This window comes from Zosterops lateralis (assembly GCF_965231275.1).
Source record: "Zosterops lateralis genome assembly, chromosome: Z".
In the NCBI taxonomy this organism is placed as follows: Eukaryota; Metazoa; Chordata; class Aves; order Passeriformes; family Zosteropidae; genus Zosterops; species Zosterops lateralis.
Genome location: NC_139800.1, coordinates 18,556,182 through 18,580,571, shown reverse-complemented (window position 1 = coordinate 18,580,571; position 24,390 = coordinate 18,556,182). Strand labels below are relative to the sequence as shown.

At 36.8% G+C, this 24,390-nt stretch overlaps 1 protein-coding gene across 1 annotated transcript in view; it reads left to right on the top strand.

The window, feature by feature from the left end:
* The window catches only part of SLC1A3 (solute carrier family 1 member 3), a gene marked incomplete at its 5' end in the record, with an annotated part of 60,887 nt that overhangs the window by 26,708 nt on the left and 9,789 nt on the right, over positions 1 to 24,390 (top strand). Inside the window, 2 exons of the mRNA XM_083884077.1 lie at positions 16,557 to 16,761; positions 18,414 to 18,456. Coding sequence (XP_083740203.1) covers positions 16,557 to 16,761; positions 18,414 to 18,456 — 248 coding nt within the window. The remainder of the gene's footprint in view (positions 1 to 16,556; positions 16,762 to 18,413; positions 18,457 to 24,390) is intronic.

The following is a 24,390-nucleotide window of genomic DNA, read 5'->3' as shown; positions in this document are numbered from 1 at the left end:
CGAAGTTGCTGTAGAAGTCCACAGAAATCATTAATTCCTTGCAGAAGCTATGATGAAGCAGCTATTTATTACTATATATCTCCTAACTATATTTCATAATAAAAGAAAAATAAGGCATCTTAAGAAATAACATGAACGTGTTTTCATATGAAAGAAAAGGAAGTACTTTTTCACATGAGACATGTCAGTTCAATTATGTTAATAGTTTCAAATGAAAATGAAATTAATTTAATTAAATAGTTTCAAATTAAAATTAAATTAAAATAGAGTCACAGATACAGTCATCAGTGGCTAATAAATTTCTGAAACTAGCAATTTAACAAGATCCTAGATCCCACTGCTCCTTTGTTGCAGGGAAGGCAAGCAATTAACTCCATATTTTTCTGTTCTTCATAATCTTTCAGTAAGAACCTGTTATCAGATAAATGTGAAGACAAATGCATTGGACAACCATTAGAATAAGTTATTTCCCGCAGTTTTATGCTGGTTTTGCACTCCTTAGACTTTCTTAACAGATTGGAAGTATCTCTCTGTTTTCACTTGCTAAGATTTCACCTACCAATTACTCTGAGGAACTGACTACTGTATACAGTTTCGGCTTTATGAAACACACAGTTCTTCAAGAACCAGTTCAAAACCAAGGAAAAGCAATTCCAGGATTTAAGATTCATCTCACCTTAACCAGACATTAACTCACTTCATTGACATGAAATTGGACTTCAAAATAAAAGAGCTAAAACAAGCCATCTGTCAAGGAAGGAGGAAAGAAATATGCATAACAGTATTGGTAGCTCTTAATTACCCCACTTTTGGGAAATATACAAATAGCAACAGTGTAAGAGCCATTATTAAAATATAACAAAAAACAGACAGAAAAGGTTGCATAGTTAGGTACATGCAGGCTTCTTTCAGGCTTTATCAGCTTTCATTTTCTTACTCCTTTCACCTCCTTATGTCTCCCTTGAACACCGTGATCCACATCCTCATATCCTACATTTGAATATAGCACAATTCCATCGTATTTTCTTCCTTGTCAGTCTGTCTTTGCTGTAACTGCTTGTGAAAACTGGAAGAATCCAAGGAAGAAAACTCCCGAGGCTGAATTTTGGGAACACCAGGAGAAGTAAAACATATCATTGTTCATCAACACTGTAAAATGTGACAAGACACAAAGCACTTTCTGAATAACTCCATCAGCTACATAGATCATTCTAGAACATGCAGAATATTTTCACTCTCAGAAACACGGTTCTGTGATATTGTCATTAGTTCCTCTGGCCTTGTTTTCACTCTGCTTTTTTTTGCTTTTTATAATGGACAGTTGTTGACCTATAACATATTACTTCCATTTAATTCTCAAAGCTCATTTTTGGGTCTACTACATACTGTCCTTCAGACACATATCTGGATTATAATCTTCTATAAGGTACATCCATCATTATTACCATCACTGGAGGCAGAGGTGCAGAAAGCCAGTGTCTTGATAGCATTGGTGGAAATTCCACCTGAATTCTGAGCAATGGAAAATGAGGAGAGGCACTGTGGACTACAAGACTTACAGGACTCAAGCTTTGGGTCTGGATTCCAATAAGAGGAGGAGGAGGAAGGCTTCCCAGATAATTGTTCATCCTAATATTCTGGCCACATAGCACAGCTCTCACTGGTGGAGAATAAGAAGGAGAAAACAGAAACACTCAGAACCAAAATCTGTAGTAATTTGTTGTAACATAAATAACAGAGGACCAGCAATATCTGGGATTTGAGTTACATGTCAGGGAGTGAGAAAGCAATTCCTGCATGTGCTAGAATTCTTTTCATCCAGATACTCCTGGTAGTGCAATTTTTTTTGCATTACTTACAGATTGTTTTTGAATGTATAGTATATCATCCAATTCAGATCTTGAGAAATGAATGCAACAAAATGTAAATGATGCTGTTTTATATGGTGTGGAAAAAGACAATCATTACAAATATATGAGAACTGGCCTCAATAGGAATTGCTTTCCTGTAGTATCATAGTTCCTTTCCCTAGTTCTTTACTTTTTGCAGAGACATGGCTGGCAGAACTGCAGAATACCTTCTCCTTTTTCCTTTGTTGCAATGTTGTCTCCGGATGAATGCCTGAGACAGTCATGAACATTGCAAAGTATTTCCTGCAGCCTAGAATCTCCTAGAATTTCCAGTCTTCTTTAACTGGGTGGAAAGTGTCTTTGTGCAAACTTTTTCAGACTCACAGAGCCAGATCTGTTTCTCTTCACACAGATGAGTCCAGTGTGAAGAACTGGTGAAGAACTCCTGTGACCCCAGAAATGACTGGGGTTTTGTGATGGTGGCTTATCCCAGAAAGCATCAGTTTGGGCTAAGTCTGGGCATACTCTGCCACTTCTATGCATTGCATCAGATAGTTCACTTGGGCCTCCCTGATGGCACATTTCTCTATTTCACAAGGACATTTTCCTTTGATTCTCTCTAGGACTTGGTCTTCCCAAGTTTGACTTAATGATGCCACTGACACACACTGCAGCAAAGCTACACCAGTCTACCTAAAATCTCATTTATTAGCCTCTGCAAGGTAGCAAGTGCCATTTGAATTCCAGACATGGACAACAAGAAATTTACAGGCCTCAACCTGTCCTCAAGGTATTCCTTTCTCGAGTTGTCTGTCTGACTGCTCCTCAGGTCAACAGAGTTTGTATTTTTAGAGGTTTTGATTTTGGACAGTGCACATTGCTGCAAAGCATGGCATTGCCAAAGGAAAGAGGGACATGTACAAACAATACAAACATTCATTCCTCAGAGGTTTGCACACTCAGTAAAAAAAGACACTTTAGCACACCCCAAACTTTCAGTTCCTACTAGTGTTGGCACACTTATATGTACCAAACTAGCAAGAAAGGCAACTGGAATAACAAGCTCTGAAATTTTGGTTCATTGGGTTACCAGATGCAGAAGTTCTGTGTGTTCCTTCTATCAATTACACCTGGAAAAGACCCTTTTCTCTGCAGGAGTCTATCAAAGGAAGATATAATGATGATCTACAAATACAAGTAAAAACTACTGGAGTACAGAGAGAGTTGTGGGGAAAAAAAAGAGAAAAAATTACTATAATGTAAAAAGGAAAATATAAAGTTCTTTACAGTTTCATACAGTTGAATAGCAATTCAGTTCTAAGACTGAGGAATTGACATGCAAATAAAGAAAACTCAACATTCATGCCAACAGAAGCTTTCAGATCTTAATGCTATTCTCAAAGAACCATCATCTTGGGAAGTCAAAAACCAAAGCAAACTAAATTTCGGGCCTCTGGTTGTAAAAAGAAGCTTACAAATAGATCCTGACTATATTCTGAAAACTCAAGAATCACACAATAGAGAGCACTCGTTTGAAAAAATTTTGAGGTTTACCCAAAGCTAGTATTCCAGTATTTGGAGAACATGGTTTCTTGTTCCTGATTTATCAGATCTGGTGTTAATCTTCCAGCAGTATTCATCTTCTCTATGTCACTGAAGATCTTGAAGGGTTTCAAGTGTATCACAAGTCGAGACTAGTGGACTAAGTACATTTTTGAACTAAGTACATTAACAAAAATATTTATTTATGTGACTCAATTAATTAGATTTTCAGAATCAGGCCTTGTTTTTTTATAATTGCATACTTAAACAGGACTAACTCTTTTTCAGATAAATGCATCTTTTTATCCTCAGACAATGGTACAAGTAGCTGCTAACTGGTGGTAGATAAGAAAAACAAAAGTACAGCATAACACTGGAAATTCACTATTTGCACCACAGTTAATATAATGATTCAGATTCTTGTCTCCATAAACGGCTCTCTCATATTCTCTTTACTCACAGCAAAGCTGAATACTTTATTCTGGTGTTTCACCACCCACTTCTAAGTTATTTCTGAATACTTAGATAATATCAGAGCTTCTCCAGTGAATATAGTTTCTTTTCAGAGCTAGAGAGAAAGTAGGTTTTGGTCAAGAGTTCACCTAATGAATGGCTATTTCATTAATGCACTAATTCATTCTTGCACTGAAAATCAGCTTTGTCCAGATTTTAAAATTTCAGTATGTCTTAACTCCCCAAACTCTGAAAACCGAGTCATAGAATATGTTCTTATAAGTCTGGCTAACATCTGTCCTATGGCCAATGAACCTGTGCAAAAGGCCATCATCTATTAAGAAAATAAATCTTCCAAATCCAAGGTAGGGTGATTACTAGTTTGTAAAAAAAAAGAGGCTAGTGTTCTGTTCTGCAGAACATCACAGTCCAGTAATGAGTAACCTAAAAAACCCTGTCTTGTCTTTCAGGGGTTTAGTTTCAAATCAGCTGATATTTTCTTTGATACTTCTGACCTGTCATAGAGATTCATATTCTGAATCCTGCCAATAAGCAGATACTGCGCAGATGGCAACTGTATAGCACTTGAATTGTGGATGTCAAACCCTCTTTTTCATCTGTACTTAGCCCTGTAACACCCTGAAAAGAGAGTAATAATATTATTAAAAAGTACTGAATGCTACTGTCAGGCATTCCAGAGTAAGTATTAACTTCTTTCCATTCCCTCCTACAAGTCTGTAAGATGAAGAAATACAAAGAAAAAAATGTACGTCTTTGATGTTGCAAGGCTGTAACTGAATCAGTGACCCAAAGTTCAAGAGGTCATTGAAACAAAAGAGAGAAAAGAAGGAAAACAAAAGCCTGTTCACATGAAACTCCAATTCCACACTTTCTTAATGAGTTCTCAGAAGAGCCTTAACATCATTACCAAATTGTGAAAAAGCCCCTCCAAATTATGATGACAATATAAAACATAATAAACTAATTGCAGCTAAAGTAATGACTCCTTAGTATTCATATGGCATATTACCAGAGGATCTTAAATTCACAAATAGAAACTAATTTTTTCTTAAACTTGATTTGACTGTGACTAATTAAATTCTTGGGAGGAATTTAGAGTGTAATTAGGTTCTGATTTACTTCTATAAAAAAAGCAAAAACGCTATCATGTTATGCACTAGGATATTCTCATTTATTATTAACATATTAACTAATGGATTGTAAGTGGGGTTTTAGGAAACTACATGTTCATAAATTTAATAATGTCTATACAATTTTTTTCAATTAATTTTTGTATCAGATCCCATTCTCTTTAAATAGACTTTATTATATATGAAAAAGGAAGTCTGTGATTTTTCTAGAGTCTTTATCAACAGAGAATTCATTCTTTTTGATAAAAACTTTATGTGTATTATTTCTTTTGTAAAATGCAAGTTATTGTGATTCTTTAAAAATAAGAACCCTAAAGTAGTCTGTGTTGTCTAATTAGTTACTGCTCTGCAGTTTCTAGTTCAAATAATGACTTAGAGACATGAAAGAACTCTGTGTATTTCCTTTTGACATGGATAGATGCCGTGTAGTGGTGCATCTTTGAATTTGTGCCTGAAATCTCAGAGGAACTGAGGAATCATTACTTTAGGTCATTTAGCACAAATGTCAGCACAAGCTTGGGCATCATGTCTTTCAGGCCAAACCTTCCCAGGCTGAGAAGCTGCAATACCAAGATCACTGCCATAGATAACTAAGCTTACTTTTATCACTATGGGGAGCAGAATAGCAGTGGTACCATGGAGTTTCATTAAAAGTAATTTATGTTGCTACAGTGCATATAGCAACTGAAGTTGGTGGGAGTTAAAATTATACTTGAAGTGTGAAGGGAAAAAAGTCAGCAAACAAAGTGTGAACCCATCAAGAACAGCCCATGGAAGCATATATAATGCTGCAAAATCGTTCAGACTGGAAAAAATGAAGGGCACATGGGAAGGAATTTAATAAACTAAAAGGACTATGAGGAGATGTAAACACCAGCAGTGTGCAATGCCGACAAAAAGAAAACACTAGCAGCTCATGGAAGATCAATGGGTAAAACAGCAGCACGTGAATGAACTGCTAGCTTGAAAGCAAAATGAACACTTAGTACTTTTAAGTTGGACACAGATGCACAGATAAGGGTTTTGTCACTGACAAGACTTGTTAAAAGCAAAACAAAAAAGCAGAGCTATTTTTTATTATTAATAAACTGTTGCAAGAATAGATACTAGCTACTCCAAAACGAAAAAGCTTTCGGTTTTTGAAAGGTTCTTTAGTGAGTGAACAGTTACTAGCGGAACTTCAGACAATTCAAAAAAGCCAAGTCTCCTTATACATACCTAAAGGCAACATCACACCCTTTGTTTCCAAATTATTTTAGTATAGATGAATTAACAAACAATTCTTCCAATGTTTTAAAAATTGTGCTAAAATTAAAAATCCAAGCAGAAATCCAAAGGCTAGGTTGTTCCCAGATGCATTAGTCACACACTAGCATTGATTCAAATCTTTATCTAGTCACATCCAACTGGGTAAAGATTCCTTTCAAATGATGGTTGCTGCATGGAGTCTATAAAACTAACTTAACTAATGTCAGATCCTGGTGGACAAACATCCAAATAAGATACTATTATTGTAATAGAGTCTATTACTGGATGTTTCAGAAGAAGCTAGGAACAGGTTCACTGACAATACTGAATTATATTTTGAGTGAGAAGGTGATGTCTCCAACATGAAACTCTGAACAGTTACCGATCAGAACAATCCCATGCCCCAAAACTCATGTTGTTTTGCACACAGAGAGAGACCTATATCTCTCTGTTTTAGAGGGGAAACCTTAATTTCACATTCTCTATATCTTGCACCACTCTGACTAGAATTATGTCATTTTTTTCTAGCAATTCATATAAATATCTCTTCAGGAAGTTGTTATATACTCAAGACGTAAAAGCAAATTATTTTTTACATCTAGACTGCACTTCTTGCTACTGTTCCCTTATGGACACCTCTAATCTCTCACTATTTTTTCAGCAGCAACTAATGAACATCATGAGTGATTTAATACAGTAAATAGTTTGCAGCTTCATCACACTGTAAAAAGCCAGTCAGATACAAGAAGCACTGTACCTTTGTGGAATGTTGTTTATTAAGTGCTGCATATACAAAAACATGACTGTGAAGAACTCCTGGCACAGTCTGCCAAAACTCTGACCAGCATTTCAGCAAATTAAAAGTTTGCACATGTATTTTGAGAAATTGCATTATGATTTTTTATGGAGCACTTAGTAATGTGCTCAACACCATCCAGAAGGCAAAGGTAATATTATCACTTTTATCATTTCATAGGATGCAGTGCATTTCATGCTTAAAGCAGGTATTTTGGGCAATACATTCAGAATACATGAAAACTAATATTTCATCCTCTGGGAATAGATTAAAAGTCTTACAACTACTACCATATTTATTTCAGTCTTGCAACAACATGCACTTTAGGATTGAAACTAATTGAATGTCCTTTGTCTTATCAGCTACCAAAATAAACTTGTTTCCCAATTAAACTGAAATAATTTACTATCTTATGTTATGCTTTTTCATAAACAAATACGCTTATTTCTTTCACTCCTTACACAGAAAATAATCAGCTTTATGTCCAACATAAGAATCTGGTTTCCAGGAAAGCTTAGTCCAAGTGTCTGGATAAAAAAGGATATCTTTTTAGAATTGCGCTGTGCAGGTAGCAGTAGTGTTTTGTTACCAAAAAAAATTTTGAGCTGCTATTTTCTGTGTTCCTGGGTCTCTGATTCTTGGCTCGAAGACAGTCAGTTCTTTGTACTCTGTTATTACAATGAGGTAACCAAAGAAAGAGAGTCTTGGTTTGAGACTGTCAGCTGTTACTAATCACTGCTCCATGGCTTGCTGTGAATCCCTGCTTGCATCTCCCTCCTGCTCTGCTTAGCACACATAAAGAAGATAAATTACTCCCTAGTTTCCCTTCAAAAGCATATTGTTTGTCACATTCCAATACTGTGAGCAAAAGATGGAATAATGCGAAGAGTTAAATGAGTATCTCAACAGCCCCACAGCAGGGTCCTTCTCAGGCAGATGTGTTTCAGGAAATGTACTTTCCTATTGCTTCTTCAAATGTATCCTGTTATATTGCAAACCTGAAAAGCAAGCCAACTACACTTTTCAGAACAGAAGAGCAGAATTCTGCAGGAGTTTTCATGTAGTAATGTAAGCATCATTGACACAGTAGATGCACCAAGTGTTCGATACTGACTTATTTCATTTTACCAAGAGTTGTTATACTTTGTTTATAAATATTTTAGCAACAACAAGCAGAGTTAGGGGAGGTTTATGAAATTCTTCCCTGCCCTCAGTGACTCATACTGATAGAGAGAAGAATTTTAAAGGAAGAAACACAGAACAGTTTGCATTGGAAGGGGCCTTTAGAGTCATCTAATCCAACCCCTTGCAATTAGCTGGAACAGCTTCAGCCAAATCAGGGTACTCAGAGCCCTCTCCAGACTGACCTTGACAGTTTTCATGGACGGGAAAGACACCAAGAGTGGCTGAGAGTGTTTCAGCTCCCTCATTGTAAAAAAGTTCTTCTTTATGTCCAACCTCAATCCACCCTCTTTAAAACCATTACCCCTTTTCTAGTAATAAACAGGCTTTATTGAATAGTCTTTCTTGTCACCATCTTTCTTACGGGCCTCTTTTATGTACTAAAAGGTGGTGAAAGGTCTCCCCAGAGCCTTTTGCTCTCCAGGCTGATTAACCCCAACTCTCTCAGCTTGTCCTTAAATAAGAGGTTCTCCACCCCTCTGATATCTTTGTGGCCCCAGACCTGCTCTAACAGGTCCATGTCTTTCTTCTGCTGAGGACCCAAGAGGTAGATGCAGTGCTCCAACCCCCATGCAGGTGGAGTTTCATGAGGGTAGAGTAGGGGTGGAAAATCACCTCTCTTGATCTTCTGATTATGCTTCTTTTGCTGGCTCATGTCCAGCCTCTCACCCACCAGCACCCCCAAGTCCTTCTCGGCAGGGTTGCTCTGGGTCTGTTCATGCCCAGCCTGTGCTGATACCAGGGGTTCTCCTGACCCAGGTGCAGCACCAGCACTTGCCCTTGCTTAAACCTCATGATGTTCACCTGAGCCCACTCCTTGAGCTTGTCCAAGTCCGTCTGGATGGCATCTTGTTCCTCGGGCATGTCAAACACATCTCTCCTTGATGTCATCTGCAAACCTACTGAGGTTGCACTCAATCCCACTGTTTGTGCCATTGAGGAAAATACAAACAGGGCTGATACCAGAACAGACTCCTGAGGGACACCATCCGTCACAGGTCCCAACCCGGACATTGAGCCATTCACCCACTGACCAATCAAATTATTGTTGCACTAAAATAAGCAAACTAAAAAGGGAGTAAGACTGTGGAATACCAAAACATGGAAATTGCTGGGATAAAAATTGTTATTGGTTTGAACCTCAAGCTCCATAAGTTTTTAACCAATACTGTAGAATATATTTCCCTGCTGTATCAGAAGGCTAAACTTGATGGCCCAGGTATGGATTACTGTCATATTTTTTATAACAATTAAAATGCACTGACACCAAAGAATAAGTTTAATAAAGTGAAGCTATTTTACTGAAAGAGTGTTAATCAGTGATGAACCACAACAAAACTTTTACTATTCGTGGTTAACTGAAAGGTAAAACTTACTGTAAAGCCACTAGAGATTATTTGGGCTTCTGCCATTTACATCGCTCAATGAAGTTCAGACATAATTGTGCCATGGTTTCACAAACATTCTCCTTCTAAGGAATAAACTGTGGCTAAAAAAGTAGGTGTTAGCTAGTTTTCTGCCCCAGACACTCTTTTCTTCTGCTTCCCTTGTAAAAGATCTGGTGTTCACTTAATACAATTCTGGGGTGAGTCAAAATGACAAACTGTCAAAAAAAAATTAACCCTACAAAACCCAAAGTTGATAGTTTTCTGGTAAGGATGGGGCAGGACTGCAAAGGTCTGGGGCAAGACTATTCATTTGGGAGCCACTCTTAGCCACTTAATTAGTTCTTTGAATTGCATTAATATATCCCAGCCATTGGTTTCATTAGTCAGCTTGGCTTAATCACAGTCACATAATTTTGGATCAAATACAACTGCTAATTTTCCTCTATTTGCCCATTGTTCTTAACAGAACTGGAAAAAAAATATAATATCTAATTTCATTATCTAAAAATTCGTACCTAAACAAAGATGAGCTAAATTGAGATTTGGGAGCAACTTGTCTCATCAGTTCATGTAAAAAGGCATACAGAGCTGTATTTCAGACATATATCTTAAGTGGCTTCAGGAAGTCCTTAGATATATTGATTTAATATTAATTAATTTCATCTATACAGATAGTTCTTTGAAAATGTTTTTTGTCTTTTTTCTTTGTAATTTTGTTATTTTACTGTTAGAATTATTAAAAACTGTAATCTAGAGACTGGGTAAAATTTGTACCTGATCTTGTGAAGGACCCAAATGTCAGAGTCTAAATTTAACTTCTGTTCTCTGGGAATGCTCAGCACCGCAGAGAGCATGTTCAGCTGCTATTAGAATAAAGCTCTAGTGCTTAATCATGTTAATTAAACTTGGGCAATACCTCCCCTGTCTTTACCTAACTATTGCTTTCCTTACAAATTTTCTGTCAGCACATTTTACCGTGACCTTGCACAGTGTTCTTTATTTCCACAAATCCTCATCAACATACACAAAAGGGATTGTTCTCATGGTCTCACACTGAGAGTTTGCTCATCACACAGTGCTTAGTGGCTGTGGGCGGTGGGAGTAGCCCATTTGAGACTGCTTCATTAGGAGAGTGAAAGACAACCTTAAAGAAACAAAATTAGGGCAACACTCCTGAGTCAACAGTTGCCATTATTATTGCTCCACCATAGGAGTCCTTAACAAGCAACTGCAATTTCCTAATGAAGAGACCATAAAAAGTAAACAGGAACATAATTAGGAATAAAAAGATGCTCTATTCATAATATTTTGTGCATAAAGACGTAGTTCAAAACATCTGAAGGGAATTTATATAAAAATCTCCATTGGCAAGGAGGTACCATCGATTCAGTTCTAATGTGCTGAATAAGGAAAGAATTCATCGTAGTCATAGAAATCCTCCTTTTTTTGTTTCAAGATGTCAGTATATATAAGACCAGAATGGAGAGTTTGTTCTACATACTCCTTCAGAACTGCCTCATTATTTTATGTATTTTCATGAACACGTTGCTACATCTTGGCAGGATCCTGACCTGGAGGTGTTGGGTCCTGTGCCCACAGGTGGGAACCTCATGGCAGTGACTGCTCAGCCAAGAGCCTCTCACCCACTGAGCAGAATTACCACCACCCTGTGAGGGGTGACTGAAAACTTTGGGCTAGTCCAGTTTGGAGAAAAGGAGGCTGAGGTGTGACCTCTCTGCAGCTTTCTGAGGAGGTGAAGGGGAGAGGGTAATGCTGATCTCGCCTCCCTGGATCAAGTGACAGGACCAGTGGGAATGGTTCAAACTGCACTAGGGGAGATTCAGACTGGACCTCAAGAAACATTTCTTTCCAGAGAGGGAGGTAGCACACTGGAACAAGCTTCCCAGAGAGGTGGCCAATAACCCCTACCTGTCAGTGTTGAAGAAGTCAATGCCATTAATAACTACAATTTTTTGTCAGCCTTGACGTCTAGTTGGCCTAGATGGTGATTTCAGCCACAATTGAAGTGTTCTATATTTAAAATGGTTAATCATTATGCATCAAAAGGGATTTTAAAGAAAGAAAAATTTTAAAACACTGGGGAAAAAGCCTAAAACCGCAAGAATTTTAGTGTATGAAAGCAAACACATAGAATACTTAGTTTTTTCAAAAGTTTTTAGAGGCCAGCAAAAATATTCAGAAACAGGGACTTTCAACATGATAAGCAGTGGCTGAGCATTTTAACTGTTTTCAAACTGAAATTACAGGCATGCATAAATATATATGCTCACATGCATACTCTCTATTCCCAGTGGTAGTCTTGCTTGCTCTGAGGAAAGATAAAATCACCCAAGGTACTAGAAATTCTACATAATGGCTGGTTTTCCTCAGAGGGTTGCTATTTGCTTTTGGAGTGTAAGAAAAGAGCTCTTATTTAAAAACTACTATTTATGGACTCTCGTTTGTTATTTAGTGATCAATTTTGAAGCCAAATATAAACCCAAAGATGCTTTGCTAACTAAGAGTTTACACACAGAAACAGGGCTTCAGGCATACCAGCTGCTGACCAGTTTCTCTTGTGGGAAAAAAGCATTTTCTATGTAATTGTGTAATATGTGTGTTTCTTCTTTCTAAAAACAAACAAACAAACAAACAAAAAACCCCACTACAGGTAGAAAGTTTCCCATCATGTAATAGGGAAAATTAGGCATGAACCCAAAACTCAGACTGAAATAGCTCATTGAGGACATTGGACTGTTCTGCAAAAACCAGTTTATTCTGTTGATCCTACTGTGCTAATCAAAGGAACAAAATATTCTGAAGCTGTGGGACTTTTACTATAGGTTCTACATTTCAGCCTTTAAAACAATTCCTTGGAATTTATTCTTGAACCAGCAGATTCAAAGCTGTTTGGCTTAAACATTATCTAAAGAAAACATGCTCAGTGTATTTTATGCTTGATCTTCCAGGAGTACAGTACAACCCCTCTGCATTAGTGTGCCCCGCTATAATCCAAGATTACACATAGATTATGTGGAGTATGTTTTCAATATCTAGAAAATTAAAAATAGCAGCAACTCTGGATTTGGTATATTCTAGAATTCTGTATAATATAAAATCATAAATACAATATAAACAAATATAATTGACATAGAAATAGTCATAATATTGTCCTATTCATAATATAGTAGCTATACATGATAATTCATAGAATTATAGAATCAATAGTTCATGCCAATTTACAGGACAGTGATCAAGCCAGGTGAGCAATCACAACTACCAGATTAACAATTCAGGATTTTTTAAGTCATCCTAACTAGATTTTTTTCTCCTTTTCCCTGCATCTTTTCTTTCTCTTTCTCCTCTCGTAATTATATATTTACTTTCTCCTTGCCTTCCCTATATTCTAAAATATTTTAGTTTCTTCTCTAACATATTTGTTAAAGAACAAAGCAGTGCTTTGCTTTGTGACACTCTGGAGATGTCTTTCTCATGTGTTTATTCCATACACAGTGTTACTGCTCAGGAGAGTGTAGGGGTAGGTGAAGGAAGAAGACAGGGCTAAACTCTGGGGGGTTTTCTGCAGTTTTACAGGCTTATGCCTACTCCCTTCTTTCTTTTCTTCCCTTCCTTTTCCCCAGCCTCTCTCCCTCCCCACCAGTAGTTAAAAAATCATTCCCATTCATGTTGTGTGAGTGCACACGCTGGGAGAAATTACAGGGGCTCAGCTCCAGATCGCCTTGACAACCCCAAGGCATCCCTGTGCGTGGGGACTGGTGGCACGGCAAAGTTTCCCAGGCCCCCTGGGGAAGGGGAGGGAGAGGAAGAGAGGAGGCAGAGGTGCTGGAGCCAGTAGCGTGTGGAGGAGAGAGCAGGGAGCGGGATGAAAGGAGCACATACATCTCCCGCGGGACAATGGGGGTTTTGCTGGCTGACTGTGAAAAGACACACTGAGGATACAATGCTTTGTGACACATGAAAGCTTTGGGGACCTTTCCAGAGCCTCATTCAGTTCTAAGAAGTCTTGTCAACATCTTAAAATGCAAAGAAAACAACCCCTTTCATTTTCTCGTGTTAAAAAACCCAGATTTTAAATATTATTTTAGACAATTGTTGTTGTTGGTATGCTGGAAACCTTTGCAGTTTGCTGAGTTCCCATTAATTAGTTGCAGTGGGAGGGGAGGCTGCCCAGAAGGTCCTCAGTCAGGGCTCTCAGAGGTGAGCACTTGCTTCCTCCTCATACAGCTTTTGTTCATACTCAGGCCTGTCATCCATCTGCTTTGAATGCTTTCTGCCATACATGCCACAAGCAGTTACAGCTCGAGAAGAGAGGAATTCCTGTTCCCTATGTCCAAACCGAGAAGTAAATTATATGATAGCAAGAGCAGGAATGAGACTAAGCAACCTAAAATAAGGAGCCCTGTAGTCCCAGCAAGAGTGCACCCCAGGAAACCACGCTGGAAAGCAGCTTACAAAGACAGGAGCATGACTCTTGCTCCCTGGCATCCCACTTTCAAAAGGTTCACCACTCAATCCCAGAATCAGCCCAAGAGGAAAATAGGATCAAAAGATCTAATTCTTCAAAAAAGCAATCTTTACTGCTAAGGTATGCTCTACACTGACTCCTAAGTGATTTTTGGAGTGTAGGAGGCTCAACCTACTATGAAGGGTGAAGTACAAAAAAAACCATCAGGCTTGGTTAAAGCACAGGCAGGTGCGCCTGTAAATCCTCTAAGAATGACAGTGCTCAGCTTCTGGTCTTGCATCTATTGTCTGTAAAGGGCAGAATACTGAGAACTGACTATTTCTAAATCTCTGCATTTCCAAACATTCCTACTAAACTGTACAGGTTAATTGTTTTGCTCAGGTTGTAAAACAAGTTTCAAAATGGTCTTATCCATAATTAAAAAATAGATAGACCATTATTGCTACTTTAGAAAGAAAAAGTAAGGACAGGAAAAACCCAATTAAAATACATAAAAATGAAATTGACTGGACTGTAAGCATTAAATTTTCACTTTGTAAGTTATGTTTTATTTTAAGTTACATTTTAATACTTTAAAATAAAATCTGTAACAAACGCTGTTTATGCAGTTTGATAGCAGACCTGAAATTCTCAAAAAATTAGGAGCTTCATTTTTTCATTGGCTAACAGTATTTGTATTATTTCACACTTGCATTACTTGAGGACTCTAAAAAACCCCCAATCTTCCATCCACAAATAAGTCACAAGACTTCCCTTTTGTAAAGTTAAAAAGCTATTTGTGACTTGCTAGTGTTTAGTAATTTCCCCACAGCATATCAAATCATAAATGTAAACTTACCATGAACATAATAATCCAATTTTGCAGATGGAAAAGCTGAGTAGAGAAATGAAGGATCAAATGTTTCAAATGTTGGATTTCCAAGTTCAGTTTCTTGCTGTACCAGTAACACTTTGTTCTTCCACTACAATGGCACACACATAAACCAAGCAATTCAGTGTGTGAATCTAGGGATGTCCCTTCACAATTCCTTTTGTGGGTACAAATCTTACTGGCTCTAATGGTTTCTGCCAAAAGGGCAGAAAATGAAAAATGCTGAACTGAAAGGGTAAGTATGAAACATGTGATTGGTTTTATACTGTGAAGAGTTGATCAGAGCCTGGGACACATCCTTGATCTCAGCTACATCAGGGACTAAAGTGCTTTCACTGTAGCTCCAAGAGAATGTATCTCCTCCTTTAAAAGACAGGCAGAAGTATTATTTATCTACAGTATTTTTTAAAAATTTCGTTTTGCCAGCCCATGATTCAAGTTTCCATATTATTTATATTCCTGCAGTCCTCCTGCTTATTTTAAATGCTTTCTCCTCTGAGACAGACAACCAGAGCAGAAGTTGGTCAACTTTTTTATATTTTAAACGTTCAGACGTGGCATCCATATAAATGCATAGGCAGTCTTTGGAAGTATAGATTAGGAAATTCCATAAAGGAGGAGATAACAAAGCTAAAAGACCCTTTCCTAACCTGTTTTTTCATTCTGCATGTGGAAAGCTTGATTGCAACAAGCAGCGTGAGCTGATGGCACAGCCCTCCATATGGAGTATGGGCAAATATTAAGGAGAAGGAGCAGTGGAGCATTTTTTGGGAAGAACTATCAGACTTAGCTGCATATGCTAAGAGAAAGAGAAAGAGCATTTCCATTTCTGACAGCTCTCATGAGACATTCCTTCTCAAAGACTTAGAACTCTTTTCCTGACAGAACTGTGCCTTCTATTAGAAAACACATTGCAGCCGTTCATCAGTGCAAACACTATGGAAGATGCCACAGAGAGCACCCTAATATTCATAGTAGATCTGAACAGACCCAAGAATCAGGATTAATGTTGCAAGTGCTGCAAACTTTATGAAAGACTAAAAAAGCCTAATCATGCAATGGTAAGGATCTTCCGAAACAGGCTAGCAGCATTTAATCTGTTTTAAACTCCCATGGTTTGAGACAGAGGTAATCTGAGGTTGCCCACTGGGATTAAAGAAAAACTTTTCATAGATGTTGATTGTTGCAAACATTATCAACATTACTTAAGAGTACTCTATTTTCTGTCTTACAATTACAAATTATATGCAGCACATTGTTCAGACTACAGTAACTATATTAATCAGAAACCATTAATTATCTCACTGGGTTATTGGGAGTGCTACACTGTATCAGACCAATAATCTTTACTTTCAATGAAGTGTTAAGAAAGCCCAGAAAGCTGTAACTCTTTTAATAGAAAATTATATAACTAGGGATGGAATGGGAAGATAGTGGCAATATGAGCTCCAAAAGAGGGATGTCTTGCCTCAGGTAGCTTTAAGTCTGGTCATCAAAACTCTTCCCATAGAACTATTTTCATCATGCTTAGTTCATCCTCTTTGCTCACAACTGTATCAGGTGGATGTTGTTCTGCTTAAATTTACTAGGAATTGCTGCCCTGGATAGTAAAGCTTCAGGGAAGATGGGAGTCCGAGCAGTAGTCTACTACATGAGCACTACAATCATTGCTGTACTGATTGGCATAATCATTGTGGTCATCATCCACCCCGGCAAAGGTACAAAGGAAAACATGCACAGAGAAGGCAAAATTGTGCAAGTGACAGCAGCAGATGCCTTTCTTGATTTAATCAGGTATGGCTATAATACTGCACATTTTTTGTACCAATAATTATGACAGTAATCTTAGATGCACAGAGAACAAAAGTAGAGAATTTTAAACAGTGACTGTATAAAGTTGCCAAATTTCTTTCAACTGTGTGATATCAATAGCTCTAATTCTTACAATGCTAAAAAAGGGATACATGGATTTGCTTCCAAGTCAAGCTGTTGCAGGGGAAGGAACTGTTTTTAATACTAGAAGAAATATTTTCTTCCTTTCCTTTCCTTTCCTTTCCTTTCCTTTCCTTTCCTTTCCTTTCCTTTCCTTTCCTTTCCTTTCCTTTCCTTTCCTTTCCTTTCCTTTCCTTTCCTTTCCTTTCCTTTCCTTTCCTTTCCTTTCCTTTCCTTTCCTTTCCTTTCCTTTCCTTTCCTTTCCTTTCCTTTCCTTTCCTTTCCTTTCCTTTCCTTTCCTTTCCTTTCCTTTCCTTTCCTTTCCTTTCCTTTCCTTTCCTTTCCTTTCCTTTCCTTTCCTTTCCTTTCCTTTCCTTTCCTGCCTCCCAAAAGAAAGACTTCCGTTTTGCTATCTGCATGGGTCTTTTTTCCTCCTTCAGTATCACAGACCTTATTACTAAATTCCTCCCCTTCTCTTCCAACTTGCAACAGTTTTCTCACTTCACTTGAACCCCTGATCTAGTTATTTCTTTTGATTTTGAATTGTAGCCACCAGTCTGGGTGCATCTACTCAATTTATTCAATTATATGAATGGGTAATAATTTCCAGGGACAGGCAACTAAAATGCTTGAAATAGAGGGCACAGACATAAAATCTTGTTTTTTCCTTGCTCAGAGACTCTGCAGTACCTCTTTTACAGAGCTTATATGTCAAAGATATATTCCAGGGAGTAGGGAAGCTGAGGTTTTGAACTCAGGAGCTTTTCCACAGGTAAAACCACCAAAATTTTGTGTTCCACTAACCCATTTGGAGAATCCGGAGACACGAAGAAAGGCCTCCAAGGATCACGCTGCCAGAAAGGGGGACCACAGAAACCTCCATGAAGAGGTTTGCACTCAGATTCCTCAAGATTTATTCAGTTAGGCTGTTTCTAAATCCCTCAGAAATGCAGAAAACAAAGGAAAACAAAGAAACAAACCCCCATCTGCAACGAATGTACACACACGTGTATGTATTATTATAATAGAATACTCAAATTTCAGGAGGATTTGGGGTGTATCCACAACAAGATTAAATCAAGTGATAAATATAATTATGTACTAGGCTACATAAATGCAAAATATTGTTTGAGAACTCGAAATATATTAAATATTATTAAATTATTTATTAATCTAGATTCATAATGCATTCATAAATACAAAATTAAAAGCAAGCCTATAGAGCTTTGTATACTTAGTAATTTTGCTAATTTACCTCTCCATAACCAGACCTGCTATACAATACTGAATACCGAGATTCCAGTTGCCAGGAGATATCCAATCCTACCTTTCATCCTGGTAAAGCTAACCAGGCCAATGCTACATGCAAAGCTCTACTCACTGTATATGTAATCACATATTAGTCTTAGGATTCCTCAAAAATTGGCTGTTCAATTCTTTTATTAGCTGTGTCCTTACTAAAGGAATTATTAGTGTATTATTGCTTCTCATATTATTTTCTTTCTCTTTCACAGAAATATGTTCCCTCCAAATCTGGTGGAAGCTTGCTTCAAGCAGGTAAAAAATGTCTTTTTTTCATTTTCAAATAAAACATGAAGAAGTAAGAAATTAAATGTAACCACTTATGCCTTAGGAATATCATGTTCTTGTACTTACAGCAGAAACATAACTTACGTTTGCTGCAAATGTCAAAAAAAACCCCAATCAACCCTGAGCTAAACCAACCAAGTCTGCTTTGTTTCCAATCATATTGAGACAACAGTATTTGCTATGAGAAGTGAAGAAAACCCACCTAGCTTGGCAAATCAAAAAACTACTTTTTTCAATATGCCAAATTCATAAGTTGACAGCAAGGTTCATTAAAGTGAATTCAGGACCTGCCTTTCTAAAACAGTGTTATGTTAACCTGGGTGATACTGAGACGTTCACCATCTCAGACTGGCAGATTTTCAAGAATGTCATGTTACATATACACATAGGTTCAAAACAGAAGAAAAGAATTTGTGGACATTAATTAAAAAAAACCAAACAAACCAAAACAAATTAAGAGCTTCTTGCAAAATCCTCTATCATTAGCTTAGTCTTAATCTTAGCTGTTCAATGGACAAAATGATAATAACTAGTTACATTGTTCTTTTAAAAAGGAGGACATTAGCGATTCAGTGAAACATAGAATGTGTCTTTCCATAATCTAATTGCTTCATATTGACCTCACAGACCATCTTGATATTATTTGCCAGTTATGTCTGTAGCAATAAAAATCTGAAACGTGGAGGTCAAGAAGAACATAAAGTATAAACTTTTCAAGATCCAGCTGAGTTACATCTTGCAGAAGAATTGAAAAGAAATTCTAACATTATCTTTAGTTATATAAGCAGAAACCAGTAAAAAATAGTCAATTTCTGCATTAAAGATTTCTAGATTAAAGATTAAAAAACAAGCTAGACTCAGGTCCAAATGCCATGCCTCTGTCTTCAGCAAGGATGTTGATGAACTCAGTATAGTGATGCAGAAGAGCAGTATAGAAATTCAAAAGTCCATGTCTAAACTAGAAATAAAATCAAAGAATGTAATGTAATAAAGTACAGGAATTATATGATCTTTATCTCAAAATAATTAAATAATTAGGGCATAAAATTAGGGATGTAGCAGCAAGTATTTTTCATAAATCTCTCAAGTTAGGAAGTTATTATCTAGAACTCTTGAAAACAATCTAAGTGTCTTCCAGATTGTAATTTCAAAAAGATATGCAAAATTATTTAAGCAGACCACAGTCCCTTAGTTTGATCTCCAATATAGTGAAGGATATAAATGCCTTAAAGAAAAAAGTAGAGACTTCACAATAAACAAAAATGAGAAATGCATAAAATAAACAAACTAGAAAAATTGCAAAGGTTTCTGAAACATAAATTGTACCATCTTTCTTCCATAATATTGCTCATTTTCTCTTTTTCTTTTTTTTAGTGTTTGTTTTTTGTTGGTTTTGTGGGGTTGGTTTTTTTTGCTTGTTTGGGTTTTTTTCTGGTTTTGTTATTGTTTGGGTTTTGGTTGGTTTGTGGTTTTTTGACTTCTGAGAAAAAACAGTTTTTAAGATTACAAAAGTCTAATAGTTGATCAGGAGGCTGTAAGAATTTTAAGATTTGTGGAGATAACAATGGAAGTTGTTGAAGGACTGGCAGTACCTCAGTTGATTTTTTTTGAATGATATTGCCATAAGATGCACACAGTTAAATTTACAGATGACAAGAAAGTCAGAAAGTCCAAGCACACTTTGTGTTGAGATAGGAAAGAAAAAAAAAAAAAAGGTGAGAAGACCCTCGCACAACACGATACTGTAAAGTCACAGCAACAAAATGACTCAGTTCTTGCACATCTTGGCATGTTTGGTTACCTCCTTGTAGCTCTTCGACACATGTGAAGTAAACATTTAGAAGTTTTACATAGAAAATTGTCATCAAAAAGACCAAAAATATTCTATGCAGCTCTAGGATATACATTAAGTGACAGGACACCAAGACATGAACTAAACCCAGAGGAATGTGAGCATTTAGAATACTGAACATATTCAGTTTTCTTCATTCATAGATTCATGCAAAATGAACACAGTGAAGAGAGGAGTTATTAGAATTCTCAAAAGAACACAACATATAAATCAAAAAAATACTGACTGAGAAACTATTCAAGTACCAAAAAAATATGAGAATAGAGCTAAATAAGATAAAAACATACAAAAAGAAATGGAAATCACTATTACCAAATTATAAACTGGAAATTAGTACCGTTTTTAACCCTACACCACTTAACGTTGAATTCCTGAAAACATCTTCATTTGGGAGTTATAGGAACACTTCAGTAGTTTCCCAATACAATTTAAAAAAAAAAATTTTGATAGTACTCTACTGCAGCAGAAAACCTGGCACAACTAGCAAGTTCTAAACCTATGTTCTTAATTAAAGATGTCCTGTAGATTATGTTAACATTTAAGTGTCTTGTATTTCTCATGTGCTTTAAAGCCTAAGGGGTATTCTAAAATCAATGTAGAAAAACATGACATACATAGTGAAAGTTTTTACTGACTGAAAGTACCAGGATTTACTGAAATAACAGAATTTTAAACTTGGCATACCATTGCTTTTTGAACTTGGTACCAAACTCTAGATTTCTACATAAAAGTTATTTTGCTGTAGCAGATTCATTAAAAAATATTTTAGCTTACAAGAATGTGTAATATTCTTGGTATCCAGATGATTTTGCACATCTGACCCCACAATTTTCTTTTCAAAAGTTTCCATCCATTATTTCACATGTTCCTCAGATTTATGGAGAGGAATGATCCATCTTGTACAAGTCTGTTTCTGTAACACCGTGTTTGATGGTCCAAAAACAAAACACAGCACTTCTCATAGCTGTCCACACAGCCAACCCACAGCCTTACACACCTGGAAATCATCCCTGGAATATGCACTGCACATTTAAATCACATCTTTGGATAGATCAGATGTGCACATTGTGTCTTACAGCATCCTGAGCCAGGTTTCTTTCCTAATTTGTATTGGAGGCCACTGGAAGGTGCGAAATGAAATGGAGAGCCTAAGTGGGAGAGATTTTAAGTGGAGTTGGCAATGTTTTTATATGGTTGCTGCTGGGAGACAAAGAGTCCTGGAGGGAGATTGGAACCTTAGACTTATCTAAGAAATATTTTCCTAAATTTTCTACTGTTCCTCTTTCAGTTGTTTGCTCCTTTGGATTCCCTTTACTGTTTCTTCCCAACAAGAAGTGAGGAAAGGGGCAAAGCTGCCTCCCCTTTCTTTTACTTCTCCTCATCCTCCTTCTTTGCACATTTTCTTTCCCAGATATTTCCTTTCTCCATTTGACTGACATGAATTTTCAAATATAATGGAGAGTGGTTTGGTTTCCTCAGGATCCTGGGATGTATTTTTTCATGTCCCATATTCAATTTCATTAGGTGATTCCAAACCTTTGCTTGAAGTGGGAGGGACTATGTTCCTCCAAATTCCCCCTGGAGTTTCAGGGACTTGAGAGATACAGAGAGATATGCCAGACAATGAAGGCTGAGACAAAGAATTCATTGAGTACCTCAGCCTTCTCAGGCTGATTGTTAAACAGTAGATTGTTAATCTAAATAACATCTTATCTGAGGGTGGGGTTTTTTTATATGACATGTCACAACATTCACTATGCACAGATCACATGAGGCTTTTGTGATTTTTATGAGTAACAAAAGACACTGAATAGATTGACTGCAGGTAAATATTCCACACTTACCTAAAATTAGATTATTTTGCTCAAAATTTTCTCTATGCCCCTGCATTCACCCCCAGTTTAATGATATCTAAAGAAATCTTTGGGTTTATCTTTCAGCTCTGGCTACTATCTTTTCATTTCTCTTTTCTTTGCTAAATTAAAAAATGCTTTCTAGCCTGGGGTTGAGATGTAGTGAGCAGTCTGCTTGTTAACTGATACTGCTTCTTAGCTCCTTGTTGTGCTGTGCTCTAGAGATCTATCAAAGGGCAGAAAAAAACACAACAAAGCTTACTAAACCAAGAGAAACTAAATCAATCTAAAAATTTGGGGAGGGTCATTCTGGTGTGAATAGGTAGAATTTGATGCCAGATGAAGCTTAAAAAACTGCATCTGATAACTGCATTTCTTTTGAGATATTTTTAACTACATATTCTTTCCTGAACTTGTAATTATCAAGGGAATTGTGAGTGTTAATCACACATCCAGAAAGGAATACTAACTGATATACGGTGTCTGTTCCTCATGATAATTTGGGCTAGTTAAGATACATTATGACTTGTGTCATCAAATCTTACATGGAAAATTTAGAATGCTTTCACACATATCCATATGGAAAGCAAAGAAAAAAACCCCAAGAAGATGTCTCTGTCTTATTTTCATTTTTTAGGGCTGCATTTAAGCAAACTTGTCACTTTTAAAATCATTATTCACCAAATGCTGATCATCATACAGACTTAGCACAGACAGTACTAATGACATTCTCTCAGAGTAAATCTTGACAGTGAATTAGGAATTTTAAGAATACTGTTGCAGTTACCTTTTCTGCAAGCTAAACCACTGGGATGTGCTGCTGCCAGGTTACAATGTTGCTTCTTCAAAATCTTTCAATATAGCCAAGTCCAATGACTGGATATCCTGTATCACTAATAAAACCAAAATAATAATCAAAGTGGAAACAAATGATTCATTGCATTATTCAGTATGAAACCTATATTGTCTATTTCATAGTGAGCTAAGTTAATTAAAATTAATTTTCCAGTTGTTCATTAGCACCATGTCTTGTACAAAAAGTGCAGAAATGCATTATTTTTCCATTTTATTTGCAGGTGTGATTGTTCAAAGAAAGCCGTTTGAATTAGTACATTCAAATAGCATTTATCTTGCTCCTGAATTGTTCTCTGTACATGAACTTAAGGAATAAAATATGAATATTTTGCATCTAAAATCTTATGGGGCAAAAATACCTCTTCCTGGAGGTGTAACAAAATTGTATCCTCTGAAATTATAGGACTTTGGTGGTGTTGCCTAGCCCATCACATATTATCAGTGTGTGGACCTCTGGTCTCCTTTCTGAGACCCTTAAGCCTACAATGAGTGGTTTTGTTTTGCCTAATTTCTTCTATTGCTGAAAGTTACAAAGGAACAAGAATCAGCAGAATCACAATGTGAAATTAAACTGTCAGTTAGAGCTACATTAAAAACTGATAACTTTAATTCCCACTGAGATAGAGATCTGCTGAAAATAGGAATGTCATAAAAGCTCAAAAAATTATCACTTACCACCAGGTACTCTGCAGAGCAGTAATAGCCAACCCCACTGTTAACTCACCTATTTCAAAAGAGTTTCTATTATCTTGAAGGTGGTCCTTCATCCAGTCACTTCCTATAAGCAATTGGCTTTTTCAGCATTTCACACACAGAAAATATTTTTTGTGGTGGTCAAGTAATCTTGCATTTTGTCTTTAATGTAATTTGAAAAAGCAATAGTAAGAATAAAACTCAACCAACACCCTACACTATTTTCCTCAGTAGATGCATCCCTTGTGTTCCCCGTATTGATTTCCTTCAATTTCTTTACTTCACCAGGAAACTTCTCATGGTTTTTCATAGACAACTTTGGGCATAAGACAGATCCACAGAAGGCATACCCATAGAGATCTCCTGGGGCTCAGTCAGCTGTAATGAAAAAAAGAGCTCAAATAAATATTCCAGTGGAAATAAAGTTGCTCTGATTTCTGTTGCTTAGATTAACATTTTGAATTTCACTCTAAATAAACTGTTTATCCCCTGCTCTGGAAGGGGTTCCAGAAAGACTATTCTCCCTACTACTACTTCTGAATACTTAAGTCCGATGAATAAGTCTGATAAGACTTACATCTCTGTGGGCCAGTCTAGTAGCTGAAATGGAAAAGGACATTACTGAGTGAGTTCCTAAAGTCCATATTA